The following is a 25,619-nucleotide window of genomic DNA, read 5'->3' as shown; positions in this document are numbered from 1 at the left end:
AGCTCTGAGCCCCACCCAAGAGCTACTTGAGAAACCTTGGCACGGTGCTCGTGCTCAGACATGTCCTCACGTAGGACATGTTGGCTAATCTCTCAATTTTAACACCAGTTTGAGGACTTAGTAAGACCGCAGAGTGCACCTGTCTTTGTGTTATATAATATACTGCATACTAGGGTTGTTGCGGGTATCGAAATTTCGATACCCAATCGATACTTTTGTCCCGGTATCGATACGATACCGGGATTTCCGTTTTTTCGATACTGGGCTGCGCTTCTGCGCAGTCTAGTATCTCTGAACATGAGCGCGCTGCTATCGGCGCGCTCATGTTCTCTCTCAGCAGCACGGGGAGAAGGAAGCTGTCCTCCCTCCCCCTGTGCTGCTGCCGCTGCCGGCAATGAGAAGAGAGGGGCGGAGGAGGGGCGGCAATGAGAAGAGAGGGGCGGAGGAGGGGCGGCAATGAGAAGAGAGGGGGTGGAGGAGGGGCGGCAATGAGAAGAGAGGGGCGGAGGAGGGGCGGGCGCACTGCGCCCCCAATGATAGGATTACTATCGGAGCGATGGGAGGAGACATCAGCTTCACTAGTGGGCGTTCCTTTTCCCTGCGCTGCGATTGGACAGCGCTACAGCCAGGGAGAAGGAACGCCCACTAGTGAAGCTGATGTCTCCTCCCATCGCTCCGATAGTAATCAGCAGCATGTGGAGCAGGAGAGGAGACAGTAATGGGGCACTGCGGGCGAACGGAGCGGCGCCCAGGACTAAATGGTGAGTGCTGAGACATCGCTGGGCGCCGCTCTGTGTGGCCTAATAGTGAAAGTCTGGACTCATATACAGTAGTCAGTCTTTAACACATACAGGAGGCGGGTGCCGGCAGCAGAATCGCATTGCCGGCACCCTGCCCCTGACAGGGAGCTGCGATCAGCGGCAGTTAACTGCCGCTGATCTGCTAGTACCCGCCTCCTGTATAAAGGGGTAAAATCATTGGTGGTGCAGTGTGCCCCCCCCCCTCAATCCCCCCATCCCATTAAAATCATTGGTGGCACAGTGCGCCGGCCCCTCTCAACCCTCCAGTATTAAAATCATTGGTGGCAGTGGCCACAGGGACCTCTCCACTCCCCCTCATTGGTGGTGCAGTGGCAGCTTCTGATCGGAGCCCCAGCTGTGTAAGCCTGGGGCTCCGATCGGTTACCATGGCAGCCAGGAAGCCCTGGTTGCCATGGTAACATCCCTGATGCTGTGTGCACAAAGCACAGAGCAGCAGGGACAGTGTGGAGTCCTATTCACCCTGATAGAGATCTATCAGGGTGAATAGGAAAAGGGATGAAAGATCCCAGGTTCTAGCCCCTAAGGGGGGAAATAGTTATTAAATAAAAAGTGGAAAAAAAAAAAAACACTAAAATATGAAGTATAAATCACCCCCCTTTTCCCAATTTCACATATAAAATATATAAATAAACATATTACATCGCCACGTCAGAAAAGTCCAAACTATTAAAATATAAAAAAAAAATCTAGGTGGTGAATGCCGGAACAGAAAAAATAAAATAAAAACTGCGCGATTCGCCATTTTTAAAAATGAGGAATGCACGTGGCTTTTTTTGTTTATTTTTTTCGCGTGGTATCGAATGGTATCGAGTATCGCAATACTTTTTCATGGTATCGAAACCGAATCAAAAATTTGGTATCGCAACAACTCTACTGCATACAATAAACGTGTATATAAGAGCCTTGTGCCTCTGTATTCTGATCCGAGCCCTGTCCCATGGTTGGGAGCCCATGCTGTCTATTTCCACAGCAGAATGCAAAGTGATGTGTTTTACTGAAGGATAATGCCACTGTGCACTGTGACCAAAAAGCTGTGCATTCATTACTGTACAGTAGATGTAAGTAATTCTATGGTAATTTTTAAGTCTTAGTTATTAAAAACCTAAATGTAATTTTTTTCCACCTGAAGAGAAGGGCATTAATCTAAATTAACTTCAATATTATTTGAATGGAAATATCCCTTTCAGAGAATGTAGAGCATTTAGGGCTGTATTTAAATTTATCCTCCTGGTGCACAGTGTATTGTCTTTACAACTCCCAACAGGAGAACAATTCCCAACACAATTATGATTATGAATACAATCTGGACCTGGTCTACAGAACAAAGTTGTTCTACCACCTTACGTACCCCCCCCCCCCCCCCTCCCTTGACTATTGTCATCACCACACAGGCACTGTTGCAGCTGGAGCCTGGGTGTTCCACTGACAGTGAATCGAGCACTCATTAAGACAGCCGTATGCTGTCCCCAAAAAATGCTGATCTTTTTTTTTTTTGCGGATTAGATCCTGACCCAATCACTTCTATGGTTCCCTTTTCTTCCATTCCATGGCTCTGCAAAATATATGAAACATGTCCTATACTTGTCAGTGAAAATCAGGACGTGGCTCCATGGAAGTCTATGGGTCCGCAAAAATACGGAATGCTATCCGTTTTTTTTGCGGACATGGCGAACTGTCCGCAAAAGAACAGATCCGCATTTTTGCAGATGGCATACGACCATCTGAATGAGCCCTAACTGTGTGTCAGATCCTGGACCAACATGTCGTAGAGTGGGAGAGGCTGATCAGATTGATATGTATTTTTTTTTTTTTATGGGAAAAGATGCACTATAGTTTGTAACTCATTGTCCGCTTTAGGCCTCATGCACTTGACCATGTGTATTTTTTGTGTTCCACAAATTGCCATCTGCATTTTTATTTGCAGACCCATTGACTTCACAGGGTACATGGTACAATACACATTCTTCTTGTGGCATGGACACACGGATGCAGAAAGTGCAGAGAATCTGTGTGCTTTCTGCATCAGTTCGAAGTTTGATGCAGTTGTGTATTTAAAGTATTAAATGTCAAGTTACCCTTTACTACATCTGTATATAATGAGGTGGTCAATTTTGTAACAAATGGTCATTCATGATGCTGGAAATTTAGTCTGCCAGTTGAGATACATTGTGTCAATGCTCAAGACAGCATCAAACAGTGTGGAGTGTCCATGAGTCTGCCAGGTCTCAGAGTAGACATTGACAGTGAGTCTTATGGCCAGGCAATGCCTTCTGGGGAAAAAGGATATGCAGATTAGCTCTCTTCCAAGAGAAGGAAAGCCATCTCTGTACTGGCACCTATAGCTACCCCTGCAGTCAATTCCAGCTCTTTAAATGTGGTATTCCAGTGTGATAATAAAAAATATATATATAATGGGGTCGGAAAGGGCAAAAAGAAAAATTGGCGAGTGCTCACCTTGCTCATGCCACACCACTGATGGTTGGATTCTTCTCCCACCCCTGCTCCTCTCCTCTCTGGCTGGTCACACTGCAAACAGCACAGTCACTGGCTGAGGCAGATCACTACTCAGTTTATTTTTGCGCTTTTCAGACCCATTTTTATTTCAAGTTATTTAAAATTCTTGCCCCTTTAACTGGACATGCAACATGACTAAATATTAATCAAACCAAGAGCCTTTTCCAAAAGGAGCCCTTGCCTTATAGGGTCACTACATCCACTAGGTGACACGTGAGTCTGTCAGTTTCTCTAGACTTCAATGTTAAGCAGTACTGCTGCTCCCGGTACTTTCTGTATGTCATGTTTACAGTGGATACGACTGGAGCTTTTAGCAGTATCCTGCTGACAATTCCCTGTGTATCGTAGAGTGCAGTATTCCAAGTTTTGCTGGATCAGCAGGATGAGCACTTGCTGAGATTTTTCCTTTTTTATCCATGTTGCCATGGCAACAGTCATTGTGTTTAATGAAGGGTGAGACCAGTGAGGTGAGAAGAACCAAGGTGGAATGACTTTCTAGCTGACCAAGCATTGTAAGAACAGAAGAAATAATCTTAGGCAATCCTCATATAGATCACCTCAGCACTCGGTCACCACCATTGTTTGTTAAACCATAGAAAACAAGGCCTTTTCCATTTAATTATCTTTTAATATGGACTGCCCATGTTAAAACTTTTGTGGAGAAGCTACCGTATAATGGTTACATTGAGGTTTTGCAAAAATGGTACTTGGCATCTCTAATGGCTTTGCTGCCCTTTTTAACCTGCTTGGGCATGGCTGCTCTTTCCACCCGTTACTTACGTCTTCTTTTCTTAGCCTACTGGTTTGATGCTGCTATTGTGAATACAATATTGAGGATTTCCGGCTTTAACTAACCATTTATGCCCTGTGAGAAAGAATGTATTTTTATACTGGAGTACATACATTGTGTGATAGGGACTATGACAATAACGAAGAGTAAACTATCGGGTAGTAAGAAGCTGCCAGTCACTTCATGAAATACATGGAAACCCTTTTGAGATTACCACCCAGAATTGCATTGAAAAAAACGTCTTTTAGGCTATCTTCTCAAAGAAGATGTCCTGTATGCACAACGAATGTTGGGCTCAAAATATGTCACTGGTGCACTGGTCTGAATGAGGGAATGTTCTTCATGAAGAGATTGGCCCTGATTTGTCATAGTCCGGTGGCCTACGCTGGACTATAACCAGACTTGCAGCATCTGGCAGTCTGTGCGTCTGAACTGAGATCTACACTAGCCCCATGCTGGTGTAGATTTCAGTGTTCTTCTATGCCAAAAAACTGTCAGACTATGATAGCCCTGCCCCTCCTAGCCCTCACCACGAAACAGGAAAGTGGCAAGGCTGGCGGATTAATGGCCATTGAAAACTGTGTGCAAAGCAAAATGTAGCGTACTTTAATGATAAATTCTTCCCACCGTCGTTTGAAGAGGGTCACTGTATTCTATATAGGTGACCCATGGCTACTAAGAATTTTATAGGTAGGGTAGATATGGCCCTCCTCGCTTATGTTTAACTAGTATTGGCTGCTGAATACTGGAACCCCTAACTCTAGTGCCAAGGTGATGCCAACAGAGTAAGGCTAGTTGCACACTAGCGTTTACAGATCCGACAAGCTCTTCCGGCTGGGAACAACCTGCCGGATCCAGCATTGGACACTGCCAGAATGCCGTCCGGACCATTAACTATAATGGGGTCTGGTGGTGATCCAGCTGCAACTATCATGGTTTTTGTCCAGCCAATTCCCAGCATTCTATGCCTAAATGCTGTGCTGAGAAAGTGAAACTGGCCTTATAAAGGTACAAGTTTCTTTATGAATTGTTCATTATTATTATTTTTTTTAATGAAGTTCCTGTTCCTTATGTTTCGTTCCAAAGCATTGTCTGTAAATTTGGCCTGTAAATCTCGATTTGATGTGTTAATCAGAAAAGGCAGCTTTTCTAATTTGGCCCCATAGAGAGGACTTCACGCTCTCCTGTGCTATTGTTGACCATCGCAGCTTATGTTCTGTTTCATTTCCAGTGCCTTAAATCTCCAGTAAATACATCAGCAGTGCTGAGTGACTGTAGACCATGTATGAATTGAAAATCTGCCTTCTGACTGCAGTAAGCGTTACTGCCTTGGCAAAGGGTTGAATTGTATCCATGGTTCTGCATTGTGAAGCTGTTCCAGATGAATCCACAGGTGTGCATGCTGTTGCATCATATCATACAAAGCCCAGCGAGGTCCACCATTATTCTGGAGCCAGTGTTACTTTGCACCTGCACCGATTACGCTCCATTCCCCCTGTTTATCACTTAATTAAATCCACATATTAATACACAAGTGTCCTGCTGTAAGCACTCTCTGATGCTTCTTTCTTGTGTCTGCTCAAAAGCTGAGGGAAGCACAATGTTATCTGTGTCTGCAGAAGCACATGGCGTGTGCAGATCACAAGTAATGGGCCTTTTCACATATTACTGTTTGCCCCGGCGGTCAGCTGGATGCGTTTGGTCTGAGTTTGTCTGCTAAACACCCATCGCATTGTGTAGATTTCTTCCAATGTGTGCAAGATTTCATTTGTCCTGTTCTTGCTAGGCTCTGGCTGCGTGTCTGAGACGTGTGCTTTAACCGTAAGGCTTCGGAGGCCAGACAGTTGTGGAGACTTGAAGAAAACAAGTTAATATTTCCAGACAATTTTCCATATTGAGAAACTGAACTTGGTCTATGATGCTGACCCCTACACGCTGCTCTCAGCATTCACATTAAGCCACACACCCACAGTCTTGTATGATCAACACAGCAGTCAATATCCAGCCTTAATTAGCCCCTGGTGGGGAGATGCCTAGTCTCAGGGTAACACAATACACCCTCACTAGAGTAACTGACATGTTTTGTGACTTTAAAGAAAACGGAGACTGAGTGGTGTAAAATGTTTTTTTTCAAGTAACTCCAAAACGTTGCAAAGACCTATTTTGTGTCTTTTTGAATGCCAATGCAGGACTTGATAAATGCCTCCACCCCTCACCCTCCAGTCTTTTCAGTGTGTGTCCTCAGTTTCTGATCTATTCCTGGCTTTTGACTTCAAAAACTACATTACAAAAGCTGAAACTTGGATACCTAGACTTTCACAGGGCTGCTTGTACTTATTGGCACTTTCAAAAAAAAAAATCTATTTCTGTGAAAGTGCAAACTTTGTCATCTTGTCCCTTTATCAATAAAGGGTTATTTTGCCTTGAAGATGTTTGGTATGATAAAGCCTTTGGCTTAAGATTTCCTTCCTTATTTTGAGTCCTTGTCCTGCTCAAGGGTCTGAGCATCACATAACATAGTAGAAGTGGCTCCGACATCACTGCTACTGGGAGTCATATGATTAATCCTTGTGATCTTTTTTTTTTTTTTTAAAGGGAAACTATCATCAAGTTTATGCTGCCCTCACTGATGACCGCTTGAAGTGGTGAGACACATGAGTTCAGTAGTGTCATGCGTGAGCTAAAAGTAAGTGGTTACAGAGTGCCAGCTTCGTAATCAAAAAGAGTCCCGTTTACCTGAGAGGAGTCGTGGTTTTTCATGTTTTTCTGCTTTACACACCCACCTGATGATCATTCAGTTCTCCCCTAGACAGAAAACTAAGATAACGGACAATCGTCAGCAGGAAGGTGGGAAAAACAGGAGATCATCATCAGGTAAACGTGACTCTCTTCAGGAACGGGCTTCTTCGATGACCAAGCTGGTTCTCGGCAACCACTTCCTATCAGCGTGTCTGTCATTACTTTGTTGCCATGAGTAAGGGCAGCATAAAATTGATGACAGGTTCCCTTTAACCCTTATAATGACCCCCCTTCATGCCTGGACCCCTCATACTGGTTATATTTACCCCGCTCCCTGGCACCTGCGTCTCTCCTGATCCCTGCACGGCTGCCACTGCATCTCCCCATTGCGTGGACATCTGGCGAACGCTTTGGGGGGCTTTGGCTGGAGAGCCGATAGCAAGCCCGTGACGGGGACAAGCCTCCCTAGTGTCATCCCATTACGGACTGCTATTGGCTGCTCCCCTGATCCGCGCGACGGGGAGATGCGGTGGCCGTGCAGGGATCAGGAGCGACGCGGAGAGCTATAATCTATATGAGGGGGTCATTATAGGATTTGGATAAACCCTTTAACATCTCTCGGCTGTATGACGTAAGCATATTCTTTATTATATGTTGTCTGTCATTGTTTGTGTTCCATTCTGCAGGTACGCAACTTGAGAAACTTATGGAAGGCATGAGGAGTGAAATTGTGAGCAATCCCCCATTGGAAGGGTCATTCGCCCCACGCCGTGGAGACTACTGCATTGCAAAATTTGTGGATGGAGAGTGGTAAGTCTGACAGTTTAACAATTTCATGTTGACATTTTTCTGTAAACTGCAGTTAAAGTGACCCAACCTCAAAGACACAAGTCAGCCATTCCATCACATTTCTGCAATACTTATTTGGAACAAAAAAAAAATCTGGTCTTCAAACCCATCAAATGTAAGTAGGTGAGACAGATTGTGAGAGAGCTATTGATAAGAAAGTACCTATATCTCCACCCCGAAACCAACAGTCTTCAGTCCTGTGCGGCCATTGCAAGGATACAAGTCATTAATAAGAAGGAAGCTTTTTCAATATTCCTGCACACATTCTAGCTCAGCAGTGTAGGAGATGGATGAGGGTTGCACTGCTGCTGATCCCTTAAGACATTCAGATGCTGCTTGCTTGGTCAGTCTATGGTGTGCTACACCGTGTAGCAGCTCCTTAATGGCCAGCGGTCTGCATTTCTCCATAGGTCTCTGCTTACAGAATAATTTAATTAGCCATTTGTTTATATTAATATTACAACTAAGCCAATATCTCCAAATTACTAGTCTGGTAATGGTATTTAATGCAGAGAACAGCTGCTGCTATAAAAAAAAAAAACAGTTTCCAGTGTAAAATCACTTACATATGAAGGTTTTAATATCCTTGGATTCAAGCGAGATACATAAATCCAAATATTGCTGACATTATCCAAATCCTGTATTAGCCCTTGTAAATCACCATGATTATATGTTAGTGTTTGCCCTACCTGTACTTCCATAGTGAGGATGTGTAAACCCCAGAAATACCTCTTTTGCGTAAAATTAAAAGGGTAGTCTTGCTGATAATTTTTTTATTTATTTAATTTTTAAACAAGCTGAAATCTGTATTGCTCCCAGTCCGACGCTTACATAGGCCCTCCCAGATACCTTTAAACAAGCAGGAACTGACCACACTGCCAGTCACTGGCTGCAGCATTGCCTGGCCTTTAGAGATGAGCGAATCGAAGTCGAATTCGTTTAGAATTTCAAGAAAAATTTGATTCTGAACGAATGCGAATTTCCTCTAGCTTCGTGGTAACGAATCACAATTTTTCCTAAAATGGCGGCTACTCGTGTGAAGACATGGGCAAGGAACTCTGGGAAGGCGGAATGACCCATAATGCAATGCATGCAGCCAATCAGCAGCCAGCCAGCCCGGTGATGTCCCAGCCCTATAAATACGGCGGCCATCTTAGATTCTGCCATTCACCATCGTACTTTGTTCAGGGACAGACGTTTCAGGCGCTAGGGAGAGTGATAAAGAAAACATCATTGTGAAAAACAAAGCATTTTATAAGTGCACAATAAGGATAGGGAGGAATCTTAGTGCAGGGGCTAGGGAGAGTCATACAGAAAACATTGTTGGGGAAAAAATTTGCTCTAAAAACATTTATTGTCAGTTCAGTACAATACGAGAAAAATAGACGCTGTTCACATTTGGTGTTATTTGCGCTAAAAGCGTTTCTTGTCATATTTCCATAGAAAAATACATGCCGTTCACATTTGGTGTTTGTGTTAAAACCATTTGTCATATTTCTAGAGAAAAACATATAGACACCTATGTGGAATCAGCTGACGAGGCTGTAAAAGGAGTGCGCTTCTTTACGCTAACATCGACCTGTAAGGCTGAGTTCATACTTGAGATATTTGGTCAGATTTGGCCCTGTGACTGCCCAAATAAATGACGTGCGCAGTGATTCTCAGAGTGACGCCTGTCATCTGCGTGTCATACTGACTGACGGTATTATTTCACTACCACAGCAGACTCCCTATGCGTGTTACAGCAAGGCAGTGTTCTACACCACTACAAAGGCTCCCTGAAGCCCGGAAATAGCAGTTTTTTCAACGCGATTCATCGCGAATTAATTCGGATCGAAGCAAATTTTTCCGGAAATTTCGGTGAACCGGCCGAATCGAATTTTTTAGAAATTCGCTCATCTCTTTCTGTTGTGTTGAGAAGGTCCGGCAGCAGACTGAGCGGTGGGGGAACGGTAAAATTACTTATTTTACACAGGTCTGAGTTTGTGCTTAAAAAAAATAAAAATAACACTTTAGCAACCAAATAATCCCTAAACCACAATTGTCAATCTAGACTGTAAAGCTGATCATACACATAAGATGGCAATCGGCCAGATAACTGTTTAGGTGATGCCTGTCTCCCGGACTCATCTGCGAGGGCTCATGCACACGAACATGGTGTTTTTTGCGGTCCGCAAAAAAACTAATGCCGTCTGTGTCCCTATTCTTGTCCGCGGGGTCACAGAGCAACGGATGCGGACAGCACACAGAGTGCTGTCCGCATCTTTTGCAGACCCATTAAAATGAATGGTTCCGTGTACGGGGTCAAAATGCGGCCAGTATACGGAACGCAAAAAACGTTTGTGTGCATGAGCCTTAAACCTGTAGGTTTAGCTCAACCAAGCATTTGTGTTTGTCCAGCGACAGATGACAGGACATTAATGTATATGGTGTTCATACTGTGCGTGACTCCATAGTGAGGCGCATAAGCTGCTGCAGGATATCCTAGTAATTGAAGACTCGGCCATATTGAGGTTTCATAGTCTCGCATTGTGTCATTTGCTTGCACAACATTTGCCTTTCTTGATGTATAACGACTGTTAATGTCCACTGTTCTTAGTACTGTACACATCACAGGGTATGTTTTTGTTTTTTGGCTTTTCGACAGTCAAATCTTTTGTTCTACAATTCATAGTAACCCATTAAAAACCAGAGTGATGGTTGCCCTGTTCAGGAGAATGGATGGAGCCTTTTCTTCCTCTCATTAAACACCAGTAGACAGAGCTGATAAATGAGGACACGCATGTTGCTTTAGAGTTTAGTTTTTCCACTGTGAAACGTCTCTGATTTTAAATGTCTTTTAAAAGGGGACATCAAATTCCCAGACATATCTGTTCTCTAATTATAGCTGCTGTTTAGTATATTGGCTTTAAACAGCATACATCAATCTATTAATTAGCCACACAGTATTATACCCCTAGGACGTGCTACACGGCATGTACGCGTGCCAGATTCTAGTTTTAGTTTTTTTAAGCTTTTTAGGGTGGCAAATGTTGTAGACTGGCATAGAGATTTGGTGTTTTTTTTTCATATATCGTCACCATTAAGAGGGGTCGACTTGTAGGAAATAACTGACAGCTGGTCTCCTCTCTCTTGGTACGCACACATGCACACCACATACCTTATCTTGTTGCTTGGTAATTCTTCTCATGTCTGGAATTGCTTAATTCTGGGTCTGCATGCGTTCCTCTCATGTCTCCTGAGTTGAAGGGTCATGAAGCATCATGGCTGTAGCATATTGTTAAAGCAGGCAGATATTTCTGTGATTGCAAGACTATCTAGAGATCCATGTTCTCGAATGATGTTTAAAGTTGTTCTCCAATTTGGAAATCCCTACTTGTTAGAAGGGTCCCTTGGCGATGTTCAGATGCCCCAGTGGACGACTCCTGGTAGTAGGTGTTCAGTTTGCCTGCAGCACCCTCACTGAGGGAATTTAGCATTACACTCTGTCCGTTCAGTTCAATATGTTATGTATGTGTGATACTGGATAGGTCCACCAGAGCAAGAGATGATGTTTGTAGCGGAGAGCAGAGTATCCTAAATAGGGGACTTCCTGCTATAAATGCCAAATTGATTAATGGGGTGTATGAAAATAGTTTGACGGTCCCCTTAACTATCCCAGGTGTCAAGTGATTAGAGGCAGTGTAAATGGCCACAGCCGATCAAATGCTCTAAATTGGAGGTAGGATCTCAGACAGTGATGTAGCCTACATAGTTATGTACCCCTAATTAACCTATGTGTATGCCATTATTGAAGCTCAGTTTGTACTTCCGCTCAATTACTGATTTAGTAGCTATAGCTTCTGGAATTATGGAAGTAATGGCCAAACAAGTACCTACTTATTATTTTTTATTATTTTTTGTCCTTTCAGGTACCGAGCTCGTGTGGAGAAGGTTGAGTCGCCCTCCAAGGTTCATGTGTTTTACATTGATTATGGAAATGTGAGTATCCACTTGTCTTAATTATGTTATTATCCACTATATAAAATGTGTTGCAAGTAGAGCTAATGTGTTGAACATCAGTTTTTGTAGCTATCAATGTGAATTATATTGTACTGCATATTTTACTTCAAGACTGTGCCTGTACCGTACCTATCCATGGTAGCCGTTACCTACCCTATTTACTAATGCTGTTGGTTTTAGTTTTTGACCTGAATTATCTTACTTGAATAAGATAAACGCTTATGATTAAAATGGCGTTTACTTGGCAAACTCTTTGGCATCTGGGTACGATATCTGCAGTTATTGAATGAATTAACAGCAGAGAACTGTAGGCCTCATCTGTAGTATTATCCTGCTGCAAGCCACCCAGCCATGAGGCGCCCTCAGCTTTTCCTCTTCAGTTCTCCTATGACTTATTATCCACTTTTGGACTATTCATATCACTGCCTTAGTAAAGCAGTAATCAGCGGCTTTGATAGTACATATCTGTATAGTGACACTTGTAAACCTCAATGCATTGAAGCTGTTTTATATGAATTTGTTCCTGACCCAGCATTAACTACCAGTGACCTCACCTGAATAGCGGATGATATTGTATTCTAAAGCATTAACCGGCTGAAGGGATTAGGAAGCCGGCTCTTTCCGAGCTCAGAAGGAGATCTAAATCTCCTAGGTCTCTGTATAATATTTATTACATAAATACATTTTCTGCATGGTCCCAGAGGACTCCTAAAAAGAGCCCAATTTAATATATTGAATCCGATTGAATCTATTCTTCCTGCCGCAGTGTGAAGTAGGGCTGTGTCCCCTTTAGGGCTGAAACGATTACGCGATTGAATCGAGTAATTTGACTCAAAAAATCCTCAATGCAAATTTTTTGCAGCAAGGATTCATTTGTGTCATGTGACCACGGAGCGGGTGTGAAGCTCTTGCTATTACTCAACGCTCCGTGGTCACCCGCCGGCTGGCACTGAGCAGGATCCTGACACATTGTCAGGACATAGTGCCCATAAGCGCGCACTATGACCTGATGCTGTGTGACGTCAGGATAACAGTGCAGCGTGCGGAGAAGATGATGGACGAGCTGTGGAGTGGCGCCTCTACAGGAGAGGGGGAGAGGGTGGCACTGAGGGGGCAGCTGTTGTCATTGGCAGGAGAAACTGATGGCACAGGGGGGTTGATGAGTTTTTACAAAGAAAAACATTCTTTTAATTAGTCTTTTGTTGTTAGAGTACTCGATTAATCATTGGATTAAGGGTTCATTCACACGTCTGTAGAATGTGTCCGGAACAGTGCGGACACATTCATTCTCTATGGGGCCGGAATGGATGCACACAGTGTGCGGTCCGCATCCGCATTTCCGGAGCGCGGCCCCGAATAGCGGACAAGAATAGGCAGTTCTATGGAGGTGCCGAGATCCGCAATACACTACGAACGTGTGAATGGATCCTAATCGATAGAATACTCGATTACAAAAATAGTCGATAGCTGCAGCTCTAGTCCCCTGAGTAAATTTGGTCTGTTCACAAAGTACAAACCCATTCACATCATTGAGAGATGAACTTTCCCACCACCATACAGAACAGTCAGTGCACCTAACAATTATGTGAGGAATTACATGTTATGTATTTAATGTGGCAGATGAACTACTAATGCATGATTTTTCCATCATGCTGTTTTTTGTCTTTTTGTTTTTTTATTATTTTGCTGTGAACGCCTTAAACTTTTGTAGATTTTGTTAGCCTAAGGCCTCATGCACGCATTTTTTCGGCCTCCGTTCCGTTTTTTTTGCGAATAGGATGGGGACCCATTCATTTCAATGGGTCGGCAAAAAAATACTGATAGTTCATCCGTTTGTGTTCCGCGTCAGTTGTCCGTGTTTCCCCAAAAAAATAGTGCATGTCCTACTTTTTTCACATTTGCGGACAAGGATAGGCATTTCTTACAAGGGATCTGTGGGAAAAAAACGGATACTCCAAAAAAAATGGGTTCAGCATCCATTTTTTTGCGGACGCATGAGGCCTTGTTCAGACAATACATCAGACCCAAAATAATTTTGATTGGCTCATGATGTAAACATGTAACGCTCTGCTAATACTTATACTATGGTGGAATTTCTTTTAAATTTCATTTTTTTTTTATTCCTCTTTGCTGTGTCAAAGTTCTAATTTCCCCACTTACCGCTTTCATACTGCTTGAAGGGTGACATTTTTTTTTTTTATGCCACTGTGGTTTTTGATGTTTTTTTTTTAACCAGTCATAAGTGGATCAAGCAGTTCATCCTTTATATTTCTCATGCTCTTCCAATCCCATGTCTAGCTTTGACAAAAAAAAAAAAACTACATGAAAAACTACTTCAGAGCTAGTTTTTTTTTAAATCAACTGCAGTGTATTTTTACAATTCTTTTAGGCTACTTTCACACTTGCGTTCAGAGCGGATCCGTCTGGTGTCTGCACAGACGGATCCACTCCTATAATGCAAACGATGGGATCCATTCAGAACGGATCCGTCTGCATTATATTTCACAAAAAAATCTAAGTGTGAAAGTTAGTCAGACGGATCCGTCCAGACTTTGCATTGAAAGTCAATGGGGGACGGATACGTTTGAAAATTGCACCATATTGTGTCAACTTCAAACGGATCCGTCCCCATTGACTTACATTATAAGTCTGGACGGATCCGTTTGGTTACGCACGGCCAGGCAGACACCCGAACGCTGCAAGCTGCGTTCAGGTGTCCGTCTGCTGAGCGGAACGGAGGCCAAGCGGAGCCAGACTGAGGCATTCTGAGCGGATCCGCATCCACTCAGAATGCATTGGGGCTGGACGGATCCCTTCGCGGCCGCTTGTGAGAGCCTTCAAACGGAGCTCACAAGCGGAACCCCGAACGCAAGTGTGAAAGTAGCCTTATTTAGTGTTGGCAGAAAAATGAACGTTGGCATCTGACTAGCTACTTTGAGGCACTGTTTTACTTTACTTTAACACTGAGTTTTGAACGCAACAGGCAAGGAGTGTATTTGTGGAGACCCAGAATAAGAGCTACATGTTCACACAAAACTCTTCCAATTATATAGAGAAATACTGTAATTATTAAGCAGGAAAAGTTGGTTCATTCTGTGGTCTAGTCATTAGGAGACAGTGGCCTACGTGGTCTCTCCAGTAGGTGACTCAAGGCTGCAGAATCACATTAGATCCTTGATTGTCGTGCACAATCATCGTTCCTCTATACAATAGAGGGTACACTTTAAGGAGCACAACCAGCAGAGGTACTGTAATTAAAGTTGAAATGCCTTTAGGACATCTTGGTATGACCAGCATCTCCATATACTTTCTGTCCGTAGTAGACATTTTCTTACCATTAGTTATCTGTATGTACTTTTGTATTAGGGCTGTACGGCAGTGAAATCACTTCTTCTAAAAACAATATTCATGATCCCTGCAAGCTATATGAAGAAGGCAGTCTTGCACATAGAGACAGATGTATTATCATTGTAACATGATTGGTCCAGACCCTTAGAGCATTGTGATCACATTGATGCCTGTTGTTTGCAGCACTGCTGTTTACTTGTAGTTGGTTAATTCTTTTAGTCCAAGCTCTTAACATCTGCAATGCTGAGCTCTTACAGTTATTCCCAATCCGAATTTTCTAGATGTATCCACATCCCACTTTAGATCTTCTTTTCAGTTTATGACTTCATAACATGGTTTTAAATTGTCTCTAATTTTCACATAGTCAACAGAGCTATTTGTTCCCCCTCCTCACTGGGGGCAGGCGCAGGCCGCAGGCTGCTCAGCAGGGCAGCTATGAACTTGCAGCAGAGATACCGCTCCGGCCCCCGGATTGCCCCTCAGCTAACATGTATTTTTGTTCTTGACATCGTTTCATCTCCCAGCTGCCGGCAACCGCCCTCAGCCTGTGATTGCCAAGATGAATCCCTTCGTTGTAACCTCTGTATGAATATGCATGCTTGCAGGGTTTTACTGTCTATATATAAATTAAGTGAGGATGTTGATGGTGGACTTACGCCTGCTCAGCTTTTCCTGTAATGTTGGAGAATGTGATCTGGTTTTCCCACAGTCTCTTCATTTGGCTGTGAAATGATATTTGGCATGTTTCAGCTCAGTATTTCACCTGTCATACTGCTGTCCCATCTTTACAGAGAGAGACTGTACCCTCCACTCGCCTGGCGACCCTCCCTACGTCTTTCAGTGTTCGTACGCTCCCCGCACAAGCTATAGAGTATTGTTTTGCTTTCATTCAAGTGCCACAAGACGTGAGTATACTGCCCAGTAACTTGGGTAATCTGCACCTATGCACTTGTTTAGTGGTCATTCATGACTGTTTCTTGACTTTGCAGGAAGACGCTCGTACAGATGTTGTGGATAATGTGGTGCGCGATATTCAGAACGCTCAGTGCCTTTTGAATGTGGAATATGCAGGTGCTGGCTGTCCGCATGTGACCTTACAGTATGCAGATTCTAAGGAAGATGCGGGCCTGGGTCTGGTAAAAGAGGGCCTGGTCATGGTGGAGGTGCGCAAAGAGAAACAGTTCCAGAAACTGGTGAGTAAATCTGATTTAGTAAAATTGGTTATTACTTTGCATTTAGATAACGTCTTATCAGAAATTATTTGGTAATTGACTACATTACCAGGCACCTCCGCTAATCAGCTGATTTAAAGGGAAGGCCGTGCGCCATTTGAGCGCAGCCTTCCCTTGTTTGTTTTACCAGCTCGCCGTCGTCAGCGCAGTGGTGAGCAGGTGTAATTACAAGATGTCCCATTCACTTCTATAGGATCTGTTGTTCCTATTCAAAAGTATAGGACCGAGCCATCCCATTGGAATGAATGGGATGGCTTGTAATTACACCTGCTCACCGCTTTGCTGTAAACAGCGAGCAGGTAATCAAGGGAAGGCTGAGGTCTTCCCTTTTTCCAGCCCATCGGCAGGGGTCCCCGCCCACCGATCTGATATAGAGTATAGGCCATCAATATTATAATCCCTTTTAATTTTATTATTATTTTTTTAACCTTTTGACATCTCCAAAACTGCAATCTATATTTTCTTTTTCTATCTTTGTCTATTGGCTGCCATTCACTGGTTATATACAGTCCTGATCAAAAGTTTAAGACCACTTGAAAAATGGCAAAAAAATCAGATTTAGCATGGCTGGATCTTAACAAGGTTCCAAGTGGAGCTTCAACATGCAACAACAAGAAATGGGCGTGAGACAAAACATTTTTTGAGCATTCAATTTAATGAAAACAATGAATAAACTGTAACAGGCTGTTTTTCAGCTGATCAAAAGTTTAGGACCACATGCCTTTAAAATGCCAAATCTGTGCAAAGATGTGGATTCATTGTCATTTTCTGTCAGGTAGTCACACGTTGTGATGGCAAAGGCAAAAACTCTCCCTTTTTGAACGTGGTCGGGTTGTTGAACTGCATAAGCAGGAGAAATGCTCCCACTCACCTCATGGAAACGCTTGCATCAAGCATGCCGAAACGAATTTTTGTAGTGATAAACAATAACGGCGGAGCTACTCATTACTGAGTTCATGTTTGCAAGTTGGATTTCTGTTTTGGGGGGGGTTTAGTTTTTTTTTGGAGGTGTGGTCCTAAACTTTTGATCAGCTAAAAAACTGTCTGTTTCAGTTTATTCGTTGTTTTCATTAAATTGAATGCTCAAAAAATGTTTTGTCTCACTCTCATTTCTTCTTGTTGCATGTTGAAGCTCTACTTGGAACCTTGTTAAGATCCAGCCATGCTAAATCAGATTTTTTGCCATTTTTCAAGTGGTCTTAAACTTTTGATCAGGACTGTATGTTTACCCTCCCCTGTAATCACTAAAAACTTACCCCAATAAATTATCTTTAACAAGCTGAGACAGTGTGCATCATAGAGACATATTGGCAGCCATTCACTGGTTATATATGTTTACCCTCCCTTGTAATCACTAAAATCCTCTTTAACAAGCTGAGACAGTGTGCATCATATTGGCAGGGTTCCCCGCTCTTTGCAGACCCTTACACCACTGGTCTTAGAGTATTCCTGATCAATGAAAGGAAAATGGTCGGTTTTAGAAGTTTTTGGTAAATAGCAATGGGTTTAGTAGCATGCTACTCTGCAGTGCCCAGTTTTTCCAGCATCTGAATAGGATTTACAGAAACAGTGCTTCAGCGTATGTTATTGCCATCTGTATGACCCTAGGATACTTATAGCCTGAACATGAAGTGACAACTGAACATTTTGCAAGACACTTGTGTTATGCTAAAAGAAATCCTACCATATTGTTTATATGATTTGCATCGCTTTATTCAGCACTCACCAGATAAAACCACCTATGGCAAGAGATGCTTCCAGTGGTAACCTCTGGTGCAGCTTTACAGACTAGAGCAGTAGGTCTGCATCATCCACATATCTTAGCGAGGCTGTCCACAGCAACAGCAAGGACCTGGTAAATTAGTATCACTTAATGCTTTCTCCACACTGTAGATGAACTAGGCTTCATAGTGTTGTATAGTGCATCATTGGACTTGTCATTCAGCTACTCCTGTAACCATAGTGTAACACCACACCGGCCACTTCAGGACACAAAAACTGGAGCTGACAAATTGGAGCTCCCGAGTCCCAACCCTCCCCCTGCATAACTCGATAGCTCATTAACGGACTTATTTACAAGAGGAATTTTAATTGATATTCAGCTGTAGTTATTGACCACTGTAAGCCCCAGTGCTCAACTAATGTAAATCAATACAGTGAGAACTGGGTGCAGTCCTTGTAATGGCACAGACATGATGAAGTGTGTCAGGAGGAAGCCAACAAGTGACTGTTCTCATACTAAGTACTGCATATAGGAGGTAGATCTTGTGCCTGGAGGGGGCCGTATTTTATTCTTTACAAAAAATAAAGGCGTAATACCCAAATGATTATATCAGCAATTTATTTTTGTATTAAATACTTGCATACTAGATCATAGCATTACAATATGCAGTCAGCTAAAACCTTTATAGAGAGAGAAGGTTTGAAGCCTAGATGGCATGGCCCACTACATTTGATTTGGTAGCCATCAGGCAATACACCATAAAACAAACATGTATATATTGTCTAAATAATACAGGCAGAGTAGCCCTCCTTCCACATGCTGACCTCAATGATATAGCATACTCGTGTGTACTCCATGTACTCCATGTGTTATAAATGATAGATGTCACATTATTTAGACTGGTGACATGCTATACATATTCTATAACATGGAACCTCCAGCTTTATGGCAGTTACATAAACCAAGGACTCTTTATTTTCTTCCTGCATTTACATGTACGGCCATGATCTTTAATACCTTTTTATGTGGACTTTCTGTAATATTTTAGCATTGCCCTTTTTTTTTCTCCCATTTTTGCCCACGTCCAGAGTAAGGAAAGTGTAATGCACAATTCGTTCTCCCCTTCTAGTCGTCTGTTCTAATCTCTTGCCAAAGAACAGCTAAAGGAATGTTTTGATTGATTAAGGACATGTTGTAATTATAGGTAGTGTTGCAGGTCATAACCTTAATGCATACCTCTCACTAGAACTGGTCACTTTAATTAAGGGCAAAATTAAAACTAATGGCAGCTAATTTTGCCCAGTAAATGGCCACCCAGTCCTCTAATTGTGGAGAATAATGGAACTTGTCGGCTGCATTTTTCTTGTGAATTGGCATTTCTAAGATGCTCATGGTGGGGGTAGTTGGCTGTTTTCATTGGAGTGTCAGCATGGCAGATCTGATTATTCTTATGTAGTTAATAGCGATAGAAGAATATACAGTAACTTCAGTTCAGCTTCCTTCTACCCAACAATATGTATTATGTATAGGTAAGAATATTCTCCCTTCTCCAGGTATGAGTAGTGTCTATAGCTGGCGGAGCATATTTCTGTCATCCTTGTCCGCCCCGCTTAAAACCATTGCCTTCCCCTTCTTGTTGGATGATGTTGAACAGGGCAGCAATGACAGGGGGTGCTGTGCTGGGTAGTCATTTTAAATTGGTTAACCTCGTTCCAGCAAATAAATGTTATTCATTATACAATGTAAAGTTATCTAATTTTCCACTTTCTGTATCAATTCCACATTGTTCTCTTGGTTGCAGTCATTCAGTTGGAACAGTCCCTGTACACTTCCAGGAAATAAAACTGTGGATCAACAGCAGCTTGGTTTCTACATACCTCCAAAAATCTGAGTGGTCATATAATTAAAGGGCTTGTCAAGTGGGGAATTTTTTTTGGTAAAGGGCTCAGAATGGATTAGAAAAGAAAAAGCAGTAATACTCACCATCCCAGTCCATTGACACTGCCATTGTGATGCTTACCGGGTTCCACCTTGCCTCTGTTCTGGTCCTGTCTTAAGACACAAAAAGTGCATGCTCTATCACTGGCATCAAAGGTGACCCACCTTTTGTTTTAAGCCATTCTGAGTCCTTTGCCGAAAATATTCTCCCACTGGACAACCCGTTTATGTTGTTGCTTCTATAAATATGGATTACTGCCTGACTGAATAATGTTCTTTTATTTTAGAAGCAAGGGTTAAAAGCTTAGCTTTTCAGATCATGTTCTGTACTTGGCTTTCTTTGTTGGCAAAACCAAATTGTCTTCTGCAAGCTTCTGTAATCAGTAGCTTTGTTGGGCTCAGTTACAGCTCTGCAATCAGAGGATATGTTGGCTTATTCGTTCCACTGAGTCTCACACGCTCATGGCTGACACAGTAACCTCTTCTCAATAGACGCGTAGATTCCCAGTATCACAGCAGATTACAAGTTACACTTGCTGTATGTGAATCACACAGAATGCATTAGTACGATTATGTATAAAAAAAAACTGAGCATATGAATGTTCCTTTTCTGTCTTCCTGCAGGTTGCCGAGTATTTGAGTGCTCAGGAATCTGCTAAGTCTGCAAGGGTAAGTAACTTTTATACTTAGCTGTGGAAAAGCTGACTGAGCCTCCTTTTCTAGGTATTGCCTCTTCGTAGATTGTTTTATAGAGAGAAATTGGCCCGTATTGTTTTAGGAAATAGTCTCACTTTGCTTGTGATTGGTAAATGTACATGTATATGTGCTCTTGTAGACCCAAGGCGTGTTTACTAGGTTTCTTTTTCTTATGTAGTTGAACCTGTGGCGTTATGGAGACTTCCGGGCCGATGATGCCGATGAGTTTGGTTACAGACGTTAGGATGCCATTCCAAAGATGACAGAGACCCCTCCCTCTTCCTGGCTTTCCATCTCTCGCTTCCTGAGAAGAGCCGATCCAGCAAATAACACTGCATTCACTGGAAGAGGATTGCAGGGTTCCTCCTGGACAAGTATTTGCATCAATTGAAAACTTCCCAAATATCAGTGTAAACAGTTCATACAACATCTGCTAATTTTTAAGTGTTTGGGTATTATTTCCTTTTTTATTATGGAATATGAATTTACGTGGGCTGATAGTTTATTTTTTTATTTTTTTTTCTTGTAACTCAGTCCTTTTTCCACAAATCATGTTCTGCAAATTAAATCATGATGTTTTATCTGTCCAGTCCTTTATATCCCTTTAAAAATGTAATTGTTCCCTCCCACATCCAGTGTCCAGGGTCATATGTTTTGTCTTGTGTATTTAATGGCTCAATAAAGTACAGCGTTATAAGTACACAGTGGTGTGATGTAATGCAGAGATCTGAAAAATGTGCGTATAATTGTGATCTAAATTAGACAGCCGCTTCAGCATATACCTCTCTATAACCAATGTAGAAAAGAATATACTGCAATACAGCACATACATTTACATTACACAACATTTTCTAGATAACTAGGTAATTGGCTATCAAGCAAGATTATTTGTCTACAGTGACTGTTTTTGGGTATTTTTGCTTGTATTAAAACCTTGTGATGCTTGTCAGATATACACATGTACAAAGAAAACAAAATAGAAGTATAGAATTTGCTACACACAAATTTAGTTCTAAATGAGTTAAGCCAAAACCTCACACACCTACATACAGTTGCACAGTCCAGTATCCATATGCCACATCTTTCTATAGTTGCACAGATTGGCTTCTATGAGGGGTCTATTAATAGGGAATGGTCACCAATTTTTTTTAAAATTGGTTTATATATTTATATAGAGCTAGTTATCAGATCTCCTTCGACCTTCTTTATGGAAATTTTTTTTTTTTTCTCAGTGGTGATCTTTTAATGACTTTTGTATTCAAGAATCTTCTTCCCAAAGTCCTTCAGTGTAAAATCACCTTTGATCCATACAGGGTATAACATACTCATTATTATTATTATTTTTAAACATTTTGAAACCACAAATTCACATAAAAATGTAGCATCAGTGAAACATGGTCTTACTCTTTACAGGGAATTGCTTAGACCATTATGCAAACAATCAAGTTTATTCCATTACAGAATTGGTGTCAAGTAGAACCTAAAAGAGAACTAGATCAACACACAGTTCGGTGGTGAACTCGAGGCCAACCATGAATAAAATAAATTGAAAATGTGGTTCAATCATAGTGGAGTGGAAAATTGAGGAAAGGAGAGCAAAATATATAAATTGATGGAGAGAGGGGGAGAACTAAATTAAATTCAATGTCTGAGAGCAGTCCAGTATTAATGGATACCATACACCTGTGAGGGACATGTGGATGAGAGCATATTGAATTCCCAGAAGTTAAATCTTTTCAAATTTCTTGTGTGCGTTAAGAAGAATACAGGTTAGTTTTTCGTTGCTGGAGATTTTATTTTATGGAAGGGAACTGAACCTTTTTGTCCCGGTCCATTTGTCTGTCTTGCAACTAAAAGATGAAAGGTAATTGAAATTGCATATAGGTAAGAGAAGGGGGGTTAAGATGAAATGGGGCTAATTTGTGATTCTTGTGTATAAAAAAAGACATGCAATCTCTGGAGTAGGCCGACAACCTGAGTTCAAAACCTGTTTGACTTGGGACAGGATCGCCAGTTTTGTAAGGAATCGCCTATCACGAAAGGATGTGGTGGGACTAATACCAATGCAAGAACTTTATATGCTGTTTCTATAATGGTAACATTAAAGGGGTTGGCCACTTTCTGGCTACTGTTGACCAACGTATATGCAAGATGATTACATGGCACTTACTAATATAGCCTTTGATACTCTGACATTTTCTATATTTCATTAGCCTTGTCACCTTGTTTAGCATATCTTTTCTTCTCTCCACATAGAGGTCCTGTCCATAAAATGGCTGCAGATGAAGGGCCATGTGACCACATCACTCGGCCTCCCCCATTAAACACACTGCACTTGCGTTAAACTCCCAACAGTGGCAAGTGTAGTGTATTTTAAAGGAGGAGACTGATTTTCCTGGTCACATGACTCCATCAGGATCTATTTTGTGCTCAGGACCTCTTTGCGGACAGCACAAAAGACTTGGCAAACAAAGGGCATGCCTTATGAAATATAGAAAAACGCAATTAATAGTAACAAAGGCTGTACTGTACAAATACATTGATCAAAGCTAGAAAGTGGCCAATCCCTTTAGACCAATAGGAAACTGAATCTCACATGAAAGTCTGCTATGATTATGATTTGTCAAGATCTTGGTGCCATTTATCAACATATGCATGGGACATTTGTTTATTAATAAAGAATATTAAAGGGGTATTCTGCTTGTTATACCTCTATCCACAGGATAAGGGGATAACTATTAGATTGAGGTTCTTGGATCCCCTACTGATCACAAGAATGGATACATTCTGATCCCCCGAAATGAATGGCCAGTCAGGTTGAGCATGCACACATCACTCACTATTTACAGAACTTCCACAGAGATGAATGGAGCAGCAGTTCAACCTGCCCCTCCTCGTGCTGGGTAGGGTTCTCAGCAGAAGAACCCCCACTGATCAAATATGTATCCCAGTCCATATTATAGAGCAGTGATGCCCAACCTACGGCCCGCGGGTGGTTTAATGTGAACGCTGCTCTGGTTCGGACCAATCTTATATATATCTACAAAGTCCTTTTAAAGCGCTCCAATTTTTCTTTAATATCGATAAAGGCTTTTAGTAGATTATTCCATCGATCTTGGCTCTTATTTCACCAAAAGCGTTTCAGAGTGTTTGCCACTCCTTTCTCGGTGCACCGCCAGGAGCAGGAGAACACGTGGGACGGCAGCGCACGAGATCATAGCAAATAACGGCAACCTCCTCACATAGAAGATACGGAGGTAAGGTGCACATCCACACTATACCACCAACTGTAAGTAATGTATGGAGTATAATAAAAAAATAAATCATACCATCAAATAGCTGAATATGTGGCCACAGTGACTGACACAAAGCTGTCACACAATTAATCACTATATATAGTGTATTACACCATAAATGTGGAACATATAGTCAGAGGATTGAAATATTTGAACAATCACTCTGTTTTTTCCAAAGAAGGACTGTTACAAGAAACTGTTATATTGAATACAAGGATGGACATTATGTACTAAAGGCCTTTAGTCCTCATTTTATAGATAGGTCGATTTTGAAAACCTTACAGTACAGTGAATAAATGATATGCTTTAAGTGGGCTGTCGTTTCTGTCATATATATATATATATATATATATATATATATATATATATTTATATAACACACCACTTATTTCATCTATAGCAATACTGGGGAGGCTGTATGTTTGATAGACGACACATTATGATGACTCCTACTTACCTATGATATTTAATATTTTACTATACTTTTTAAATTTGTCATTTTTTATATTATATTTTTTTAAAATATTTTACTATGTATGTATTTGAGATGTGTTAGATCACATAGGGAATGTGTTTACAATAAACAGTTTACAGAACTTAGAAGTCTCTGAGCAATCCTAGATGAAGTCTGCCTATCTAATCTATCTATACCTTATTCCAAAGACGGTAGTGGTTAATAAGTTGGCTCACAGAAATATTTTAATTTGTCAGACCCTGAAGGAGTGTTGTGATGTCAGGCTCAAAGGTTGGGGGTGTAAATGGTTTTGAAGCCATAGTGGAGTACAAAAAAGTGGAACTTGTACTTCATGAAATGGTGATCCATATACAGTTAGTTGTGTTAAAAATAATAGCAGTCAGACATCACTAACCTGATCAATAACTGTTTTTGGTAGAAATTATATTTCCACATGGCAAATAATTTACTAGCAGGTATAGTAGAGTAATAGAAATCCAACTGACCCAACAGTCATGCCATGCATGCTGCTGATTCTGTGTAATTGAATCACTAATCGAAAGGGGCATGTTCAAAATAATAGCAGTGTGGAGTTCAATTAGTGAGGTCATTCATGCTTTGAAAAACAGGTGGCAGTTATTGCCCTTATTTAAGAAAGGAAGGCAGCAAATCAATAGAGAAGAACTGTGGAATGTAGTCCAATCATCCTGGGCTGGAATACCTGTTCACAGGTGCCAGAAGTTGGTTGACTCCATGCAACACAGATGTACAGCGGTTCTCAGAAACAGTGGTTATACAACTAAATATTAGTTCAGTGATTCAAAGTAAAGCAAAATCTTCAAACATTTCTCAGTTTATATAGTGAATGTTTTTAAAGAAGAATACAAACACTGCTATTTTTTTGAAAAGTCTAATTTTTTTTAGAGGAACAACAAAAATTTGATTATTTTTCTTCATGTTCTGATTTGGAATACAATGTGTAGTGTTCCCAATGCATTTGTGTGTATGGAAAAAAAGCTTTTAGAAGGACTTTGAGCTTTATTCACTTTTTTTTTTTTAATCTCTTTTTATTGTCATTTTCATAACTGAGATAAGTCTCACATTTAAAAGTGATCACAAAAAGTGTAAACAAGAGTTACAATAAGGAAGGTGAGACAATTAAAGCCTCTTATGAGTGAAGGTAAGTCAGGGGTGATAGGGTGAGGGTCATGGGGGGG

At 41.5% G+C, this 25,619-nt stretch overlaps 1 protein-coding gene across 2 annotated transcripts in view; it reads left to right on the top strand.

The window, feature by feature from the left end:
* SND1 (staphylococcal nuclease and tudor domain containing 1) overlaps nt 1-21,352 on the top strand; it is a 627,617-nt gene extending 606,265 nt beyond the window's left edge. For both annotated transcript variants that reach the window (XM_040413516.1, XM_040413515.1), the window contains exons 19-24: nt 7,551-7,674; nt 11,625-11,694; nt 15,855-15,968; nt 16,053-16,256; nt 20,581-20,625; nt 20,831-21,352. In XM_040413516.1, coding sequence (XP_040269450.1) covers nt 7,551-7,674; nt 11,625-11,694; nt 15,855-15,968; nt 16,053-16,256; nt 20,581-20,625; nt 20,831-20,896 — 623 coding nt within the window. In that variant the 3' untranslated portion in view covers nt 20,897-21,352. The remainder of the gene's footprint in view (nt 1-7,550; nt 7,675-11,624; nt 11,695-15,854; nt 15,969-16,052; nt 16,257-20,580; nt 20,626-20,830) is intronic.
* Nucleotides 21,353-25,619: the final 4,267 nt, after the last annotated feature.

Source organism: Bufo bufo, chromosome 1, assembly GCF_905171765.1.
Source record: "Bufo bufo chromosome 1, aBufBuf1.1, whole genome shotgun sequence".
NCBI classification, from domain to species: domain Eukaryota; kingdom Metazoa; phylum Chordata; class Amphibia; order Anura; family Bufonidae; genus Bufo; species Bufo bufo.
Note: the sequence above shows the minus strand (reverse complement) of the source record. Positions and strands in the feature narration are given on the sequence as shown.